The following is a 9,938-nucleotide window of genomic DNA, read 5'->3' on the forward strand; positions in this document are numbered from 1 at the left end:
GCACTTAACAACAACAACAATACGTATATATACATATATATATATTTTTTTTCAGGACTCTAGCTCATTGATAGTTCTACATAATACTTCTTGTTTTTCAGTTTGTGGGCTTGTGTTTTCATCATTTTCATGGTGTCTTTTGAGGAACAGAAGTGACTGATGTTAATCCAGTGAAGTATTATCATTATCCTTTATGTTCTATATTTATGTTTTGTTCAAGAAATCTATTCTGAAGTTATGAAAATGTTCTCCTGTAATAGCATCTAAAAGCCGTATAGTTTTACATCTTTCTGATGAAACTGGAGTAAGAGTCGATAACTGTAGTCTACCTACTGTACTATACCAGTCAATTTCCTGGCTTTGACAATACACAACAGTCACATAAGATACATCCCTTAGGGAGAGCTGGGTAATGGATACAGGAGACCTCTCTGTACTATTTTTGCAACTTACTGTGTGTCTGGAGCCCTGGTGTGGATTACACTGGGCCACAAGGTCAGCAGTTCAAACCCACCAGCTGCTCCTCGGAAACCCTATACAGGGTTGCTATGAGTTAGAAATGACTTGATGGCACTTAAAAACAACAACTGTGTGTCTATGATTAAATAAAAAGGTTAAAAATAAGTTTCTAATCCACCTAAAATTGATTATTGTGAATTGTGTGAACCAGCAAATTAGGTAACTCTTAGCAAATAAGGAATAGAACAGAACTTCCTCAACTCACTGATAAAGTCCAAACCCAACCAATGCCTGCAAAGTCAATTCTGACTCATAGTGACCCTATGCAGGTCAGAGGAGAACTGCTCTGTGGGGTTTCCAAGTCTGTAAATCTTCATGGGAACAGCAACCTCACCTTCCACCCATGGAGTGGCTTGTCCCAATGCTTAGCCCAAAGTGCCCCCAAGGCTCCTTTCAGCCTGACAAAGAAAACAAAAAAAACCTATATCTAGCATCGTCCTTAATAGGGGAAGACGGAATGATAAACAAGGTGAGAGTGTCTGCTGTCACCCCTCATACCAATAGTATGGGAAGTCTAGTGAGACAAGAAAAGGAAACAGAGGTCTACAGATTGCAAGGAGGAAAATCAAACTGTCCCCCATGATCATCTATGTAGAAAATTCCAGGAAATCTACGAGAAAACCTAGAATAAGTGAGTTTAACAATGTTGCATAAGATCAACATACAAATGTCAACTGCGGTTCTGTATATTGTTGTTAAGTGCCGCCGAGTCGATTCCAAGCCATGATGACCCTGTATTTCCGAGGAGCAGTTGGTGGATTTGAACTGTTGACCTTGTTCAGAGTCCAGTGCTTATCCCACAGCACCACACCAGGAGTTTTGTATATTAGCAGTGAACACATGGAAACTCAAACTAAAAATACAGTACTACACTCACTCAAAAAAAAAAAAGAAAAAGCTACATATAAATTAACAAAACATGCACAGTACCTGTATACTGAAATGATTAAAACACTTATGCTAAATAAATGGAGAGACAGACTGCTCATGGTTTAGAAAACTCAATATAACAATTTGGGGGATTCTCTCCAAAATGATATGTAAGTTCAACACAAATCTTACCAATATTTCATACAAAAAGGCAAAGGAATAGAATGCTGGAACAATTTTTACACAGGAGAATAAAGTGGAAGGCATCATTCTACTTGATGGTTTCTTATACTTCTGCACAGTATTCAAGATGGCGTAGTATTTGGCAAAGGGATAGACACAGAGATCAGTGAGAACTCAGATTAGAAAACCCAGAGGTAGACCCAGACAATTACAGCCAACTGATATTTGGCAGAGGTGTAAAAGCAGTTCCATAGAAGGATATTATTCCCAACAGATGGTGCTATGTTGTTGTTAAGTACCGTGGGGTCGGTTCCGACTCATAGTGACCCTGCACATGGTTTCCGAGGCTGTAAATCTTTACGGGAGCAGAAAGCCTATCTTTTTCCCCGCAGAACGGCTGGTAGTTTCGAACTAGCAACCTTAAGGTTAGCAGCCCGATTCATAACCACGACACTACCAGAGCTCCTTAAATGATGCTATAGCAATCGAATATTCAAAGGCAGATAAAGCTTAAAGCTAAACTTCCCTCTTTATATAAACAATAGCTCACAAGAAATCACAGATTTAAATGTAAAGCATAAAATAGCTGGAAGATTTTTGGAACCTTGGTCTCTGAAGAGTTCTCAGACATAACACTAAAAGCATATAATCCATAAAGAAAGAAATAGAGAAATTGGTCTTCAAAACTGAAAACTTTTACCTTGGAAAAGACCCTGTTGAGATGATGAAAAGACAAGCTAATATTAAAGGCTGGCAGAAAATATTTGTGGATCACATCTGACAAGTGACTTTGAACTGTTCTGAAGTAGTTCAGACACGGCAGATGGAAACAAGGGCCTCATGCATGATGTATTGTGCATGAGATAGTGACCCGAGTAGCAAACAGGCAGCAGTGTCCCACTCCAAGATGGCAGGTGACTAACACATTCAAAGCCATGTGGACAGCTGCCAGCTTTGAGTGGAGTACCACTACCTGTTTCCTGTTGTAGGTGTCCGTAAATTAGTTCTGACTCATACAGATCCTTATAGCACAACAGAATGAAAAAAACTGCCTGATCCTGCTCCGTCCTCACAATTGTTGCCACTGTCCATCCATGTCGTTAGGGGGTTTCCTCGTTTTTTGCTGACCCTCTACTTTGCCAAATATGATGTCCTTTTCCAAGGACTGATTTCTCCTAATAACATGGCCAAGGTATGTGAGACAAAGTCTTGCTATCCTGGCTTCCAAGGAGCATTCTGGCTGTATCTTCAAGGTCAGATTTGTTTTTCTGGCACTCCATGGTATTTTCAGTGTTCTGCATCAACACCATAATTTAAATGTACCAATTCTTCATTGGTCTTCCGTATTCATCAGTACTTTTAGTCCTCTTCACTTTCAGCAAGTAAAGTTGTGTCATCTACATATTTGAGGTTGTTTATGAGTCTTCCTCCAATCCTGATGCCACATCTTCATACAATCCAGATTTTCAGATTTGCTCAGCATATGGACTAGATAAATATGGTGAAAGGATACAACCCTGGTACACACCTTTCCTTATTTTAAACCACTCAGTATCCCCTTATTCTGTTCGAACAACTGCTTCTTGGTCTATATACAGGTTCCTCATGAGCACAATTAAGTGTTCTGGAATACCCATTTTTCACAATGTTATCCATAGCTTGTCAATAAGAAAGCACAAGTGAACACCTTTTAGATACTCTCTGCTTATAGCCAAGATCCATCTGATGTCAGCAATTATATCCCTCGTTCCATATCCTCTTCGCCTTCATGTGGTGCTGCAGGATGTGCTGGAATGCAAGGTCGGTTTGAACTGTAAGGTCGGCGGTTCAAACCCACCAGCTGCTCCTTGGAAACCCTATATAGGGTTGCTATGGTTCGGAACTGACTCAACGACAATTAACAACATACAACCATTTTTTAAATTATCTTCAGCAAAATTTTACTTGCATGTGTATTAATGATATTGTTTGATGATTTCCCCGTTCCACTGAGTCACCTTTCTTTGGAATGGGAACAAATATGGATCTCTTCAATAGGCTGGCCAGGTAGCTGTCTTCCAAATTTCTTGATATAGACAAGTAAGTGCCTCCAGAGCTGCATCAGTTTGTTAAAACTAGTTCAATCAGCTTCAGCCTGAACTTGCATATGAGCAACTGATGGTGTGTTCCACAGTCTGCCCTTGGTCTGGTTTTGGTTAATGATATGGAACTTTCCTACCGTCTCTTTCCACAGATATAGTCAGTTTGATTTCTGTGTATTCCATCTGGTGAAGTTGTTGTGTATAGTAATCTTTTATGTTATTTTAAAAAAGGTATTTGTAACGAACAAGTCATTGATCTTGCAAAGTTCTATCATGCAGTCTCCAGCATCATCATCATTCTATCACCAAGGTCATATTTTCCAACTATTGATCCTTCATCTTTGTTTCCAAACTTGCATTCCATTTGCCAGTAATTATCAATACATTTTGATTGCTTGTTTGACCAATTTCAGACTGAAGAAGTTGGTAGAATTCTTTAATTTCGTCATGATTGGCTTTAGTGGTTGATGCATAAATTTGAATAATAGTGGTATTAACTGGTCTTCCTTGTAGGCGTATGGATATTATCCTATCACAGTGTTGTACTTCAATACAGATATGTTCTTTTTGCTGAAGAATGTGATACTGTTCCTGTTCAATTTGTCATTCCTAGCGTAGTAAACCATGTGATTGTCAGATTCAAAATGGCCAATACTATTATTCTATTTCAGTTCACTAGTGCCTAGGATATCGATATTTATATGCTCCATTTCATTTTTGACAGTTTCCAATTTTTCTACATTCATACTTCATGTTTACAGCTGTTTATCTTCATTTTGAGTTGTGCCCCATCAGCAATTGAAGGTCCTGAAGGCTTTACTCCATTTGCATCATCACAGTCAGTTCTACTTTGAGAAGGCAGCTCTTTCCCACTCTTATTCTGAGTGCCTTCCAACCTGAGGGGCTCATCTTCCAGCACTGTGTCTGACAATATTCTGGTGCTCTTCATCATGCTTCAGTATTCAATAATCTGGTGCTGACAGTGTTCCACAGCTGTTCATAAGGTTTTCAGTGACTAAATATTCAGAAGTAATCTGTTTCACCTTCGTTCTAGTCTTCATCTAGAAGCTCAGCTGTCCACTGTGGGTGACCCTGCTGGTATTGAAATTATCTGTGGCATAGCTTCCATAAGCCACCATAGTACGACAGACAGACGAGTGGTGGAGGTGGGATATACTTATGGTCTATTTCCTATTCAGGTCAAAGCCTAAACACAAAAGCTTTGTTTGTCATGCATCTCTTACACTACTCTTGTGTCTGTAGGCCATAACAGAACTGTTTTGAATCAGTTCAACATCCAGCTAGAATATATAACAAAAACTCCCAAAACTCAACACTAAAACCACAGTCAAATTAGAAAATTGGCCAAGAATGTAAACATTTTACTGAAGGTATACAGATGGCAAATGAACACATAAAAAGATGTTCAACATCACCAGTCAATAGGAAAATGAAAATTAAGACCACAATGAAGTATCATTCTATACTAATTATAATAGCTACAATAAAAATAATGACAAAACCAAAATGCTGGCAAAGATGCAAAGAAAACGGATCTCTCACACATTGCTGGTAAGAATGTTAAATGGTACAGCCACCCTAAAAATAAATTGGTAGCTTCTTCAAAAACTAAATGTATTCATTTTCTATCACTGCCTAACAAATTATCATAAATCATAAATGTTGTTAAGCGTCATCGAGTTGGCTCTGACTCACCAATAGGACTCCATGATAAATGTAGCAGCTTAAAATAATTTCTTAGTTCACCATTTTGTAGGTTCAAGTCTGACATGGTATCACTTGTTTTTCTGTTCAGGGTCTCACAAGGCTGAAATCCCAAGTGTCAGCCCTACTGAGACCTCATTTGGGGAACAATCCAGTTCCAAACTCATGCTTGCTGCTGCCAGAATTCCGTCTCCTTGCTGGCTGTCAGCTAGGGGCCATTTAGCTCCTAGAAGCAGCCTTCATGACTTCCTCTGTTTCTGTCATCTACAGCAACCAGAGAAAACCCTGTGTTTTTAAAGGGCACACCTTCAAATGGTCTCCTTCCTATCTTACGGTGAACTGATCTAGGGCCTTAATTATGTGTGGCAAATCCCTTTACAGAAACACCAACATTATATAACACGGAAAAGCCGTGTGTATACCAGAAACAGAATTTTGGGGGCTGTCTCAGAATTCTTCTACTGCATTAAACAAACAGACACTTACCACATTATTCAGCAACCTTGCTCCTAGGTATTTACCCCAGTGAAATAACAGCTTATGTCCTCACTAAAACCTGTACATGACTGTTGGTAGCAGATGTACTTGTAATACTCAAAATCTAGAAACAACTACATATCATACAATTCACAAGCCTGAAGTTAGAACCCATTTTCCCGAGCCACCTTGTCTCTTCTCTATACCCTCCCTTAAGCCTTTCCCTTTAATCAAAAGCAGCCAATTCTTTATCAAGTCCAATTTGCGAGCCCCGGTTGGACCTTACGATGTACCCCAAGAGTAACTGAATCAACATCACCATCTCAAAGGCAAGTACAGTGAACCTGAGCTAGGCTTTGAAATATCTTTTCACCCATGAGGCATCCAAACTCCACCACTGTTATTAAAGTACAAAGCAAACCACTTACTGGCTTTGGTGGCACTCCCATAGTTGCCTTAAGCCTTGGTCAGCCACGCCTTCCAGAATGAAGAGGTGCACCTTCCCATCCAGCAGATGGAAACCAGTCAAAACATCCAGGTCCTGCTGGTCCTGGACCTTTACTCGCACCTTAAAGGCTGACAGGATCTGCTGGATGTTCCTGAGAGGATAGGAGTCCAGCTCAAGGGCTTTGGCATTGATCATGGTGATGTCCTGCAGCAGACTGTGGAAGAGGAAGGTGTCCCTGGAGTCAAACACGAAAATGATGAGGCCAAACTGGGTGCCCACCAAGTCTCGGTCAGGGCCTTCAGCCGTAAGTCGCAGTGGCACTGCAAGGTCCACTCGCAGCTTGAGGAAGGAGTTTGCCTCCAGGTAGTTGCCCATGGGCATTGGGCCATCCTGGAGATGATTTGTTGGAACACGAAACCCCACCACCTTCCTGTTCCTGCTGTCCTGCCCTTGGCCTGTGGGCTTGGGTTTACAGCTGTGGATGGGAACAAACAGGTTCAGGTACGTGTGGCCAAAAAGGAGGTCAGCAAAGCTGACCTGGGCCACCCCGTAAGGATGCCACATCTTGTTGTAGGAGTCAAAGGGGTTGTTCTCTGTCTGCTTGGGAGAGATGAGCCCCTGGAGATTGAGGCATGTATCCAGGGGGTCCTCCCCAAACAGAGTAGGCTTCTGGGAATACTCCTCTGACTTGAGGTCACGGTCATGAACTTCCACCATCATGGGGGGACCTTCTAGGTATTCTTTCAAGTCATGAGGACACAGTGCCCCAAGGAGGATGACATTGATGTCCTGGAAGTAGACGTGGGTTCCATGGGGCTGCCTGTCCGTCTCGTGAACTGGAGTCTTATGGAACTTGTACCTGCAGTACACTGGGGTACAGAGCCTCTACAAGAGAACAGGTCATAGCAGGTCACTCGGCTGCCACAGCAAACACTCCACCTCTGGTAAGGGGGGGCTCCTGGCTCAGTGAGCTCAAATCTCAGTGCCACTCTGAAGCCCCCTGAGCCCCAAGTCTCCTCATGCACAAGTCCCAATAAGAAACCTGTGTTTAAGCTCATTACCAGAGCGGAATGATTAATACTCATGAAGGCTCCAACAGGTGGCTGCCACAGTCAAGGGCTTACTAAGTATTCAGCACTGTATTTTCCCTCGTAAACTATGAAAGTCATGAGGACAGGCCATGTGTGGCACTGTGGGCTAATGCACTGGACTGCAAAGCTCACCAGCTACTCCTAGGAAATCTTATACAGGGTCGCTATGGGTCGGAACCAACTCAACAGCACTTAACATTTCTAGTTCCCAGTCTAAGGTTAAAGAAAACGTCAGCCATACTTCCCCAGTGTACATCTGCAGGGTTGGCACAAACTCACCTTTAGCATGTTAATAGACCTCCAAAACTGAAAGCTGCAACAAGGGGAAGAGTAAACATTCAGAGAGGCCTGGGGATGAAGAGGGCCCTAAAGAACAAGAAGGGAAGGAAGGCCAGAAAGCTGGGAAACTTGCAAGTTTCAACCTTGGTGCTATGATTTCATAATTAAAAGTTAACCCTTATAAAAGTGGTCTGTAGTCATACCTAAATGTACACTTTTACACAAAAGTTGAGAACTTATTTAAAAATAATCCTGGGTTAGTGCTCGTCGGTACCTGGCAAAAGCAATTAAAAATATCTCTGGAAAATGACACCTTAAGCCTACACTGCAAAGGAGGAGGAAAGGCTGAAGATAATAGAATTAACAGTGACATAAAATAAGTATCAGATAGCTTTGAAAACAGAATTGATATGGAGGAACCAGAAAAGAAGAACCAGGAGTGGAATGAAGACTTTGAACCTGCACCAGTTTAAAATGATTTTCCAACTACGGAGTTGTTACTGCTTCTAAATAGTTTTCATTTTGATTATATTGCTAGTACATTCTCACTCTAGTGTCAATAGTAAGTTGAGGTGTTTTAATATTTCTAAAGTCAAGAATTTATTAAAACATGGATGCCTAACTTGAACACACACACACACACAAAGAAGAAAATAGGCCATATGAACACAAAGAGACAAAAAGTTTGAAAATAAAATGTGTGTACAGAATAGGTGCAAAATAAAATATAAACCTGAGCCCTAGACTCTTATGGCACAATAGTAAAAGATTTCACATTCATATTATCATCAGAGTCCCAGGAGGAGAGAAGAAAAAATGTGATGCAGGCAAAAAATACTTGCAGACGTGATGGCTGAACCTTTCAGACAGGCGGAGCAAGATGGCAGCCGAACAGCTGCAGGCTCCCATCTCTCCCTTCCTCCCCCTCACCAAGCACAACACAAAAACACAATGCTATCAGAACTCTGGAAACTATTCAAAGTGTTACAGAAACTAAGTGAACATGGATTCAAGAAAAAGGCAGCAGAGGTTTGGTTTTCAGCCGTCTCCCCACTTCCCTGGCTCACTGTGACTTATCTTACAGTGGTGGCCCGCACTCTCAGAAAGGAAGCCTGAATTTTGGCTCTAGGCAAAAAACATCTGTTAAGTATGTTACTGTGTGTATATTACAACTTGTGCTACATGTTCTATACTGTGTATATGTTGCAACTTGTCTTGGGGTGGCTGAAAGGAGGAAAGCAAAGGTGCATGTCTTGGTTTCGCTTGCCTCACATGACTGCCTGTAGCAGACAGGGGCTAGAGAGTGCCATAAAGATAAGACAGTTGACTGGGAAGAGAAGCTGAAGACACAGTTCCCTTTGGAAATGACTTTCAAAAGCATTGAAAAAGCCATATTCATGTCCGAGGTAAGATGCACATACCAAAATTACCTGAGAAGACCCTATGCTTTCACCTTGGGAGAGGGAAGGGGGGTTACTGGGCTCACTGAAATCCTGTCTAGTTGCTGGAGGAGAATTCCAGCAGAATCAATTTTGCAAAGACTGAAGAGGTTTGTGGTACCATTTTATTTATTGTGCGTGTGTGGGTTTCTTCATTTCTGGCATTTAAAGAAATTTCTGTCAAAACATTACCTGAGCACATAAGAAAAAGAGGCTTCAGTGTACACATCTGTCCAGAAAGACTTAAGGCCTAACAAAAACAACAATAAACAAGCCACTGACTGCCATGGAGCTGATGCTGACTTATAGCACCCCAGAAGGATAGAGTAGAATCGTTCCACAGGGTTTCTAAGCCTGTAAATCTATACGTTTTTAAAGTCTAAAGAAGGTGAAGAATCTGATTTCAAAATCTACCACATAATTTTCAAATATCCTGATTTCAACAAAAAAATCACACAAAAAACAGAAGAAACAAGAAAGTATGACCCGCTTAAAAGAACAAATTCAAGTGGCAAAACTATTCTAATGAACTTATTAGACAAACACTTCAAAACAACAATATTAAATATGCTTAAGAGCTAATCGAAATTAGAAAAAAGAATTGAAGATACAGAAAACAATACAGGAACAAAATGAAAATAGCAATACTGACATAAAATTTAAAAAGGAACCACACAGAAACATAGGAACTGAAAAGTACAATAACTGAAATGAACAATTCACTGAAATAACTCACTTGCGTATTTGAGCTCACCAAAGAGAATCCGTGAATTTGAAAATAGTACAATTGAAATAATTGAGTCTGAAGAACAAAAAGAATAAGCAA

At 40.8% G+C, this 9,938-nt stretch overlaps 1 protein-coding gene across 1 annotated transcript in view; it reads right to left on the reverse strand.

The window, feature by feature from the left end:
* The window catches only part of LOC102837126 (uncharacterized protein FLJ43738-like), a 14,065-nt gene extending 6,383 nt beyond the window's left edge, over positions 1 to 7,682 (reverse strand). Inside the window, exons 1-2 of the mRNA XM_006870514.1 lie at positions 7,674 to 7,682; positions 6,284 to 7,188 (exon numbers count right to left, since the gene is read on the reverse strand). Coding sequence (XP_006870576.1) covers positions 6,284 to 7,188; positions 7,674 to 7,682 — 914 coding nt within the window. The remainder of the gene's footprint in view (positions 1 to 6,283; positions 7,189 to 7,673) is intronic.
* Positions 7,683 to 9,938: the final 2,256 nt, after the last annotated feature.

The sequence above is a fragment of the Chrysochloris asiatica genome, unplaced genomic scaffold, assembly GCF_000296735.1.
Source record: "Chrysochloris asiatica unplaced genomic scaffold, ChrAsi1.0 scaffold00142, whole genome shotgun sequence".
Taxonomy (NCBI): Eukaryota; Metazoa; Chordata; class Mammalia; order Afrosoricida; family Chrysochloridae; genus Chrysochloris; species Chrysochloris asiatica.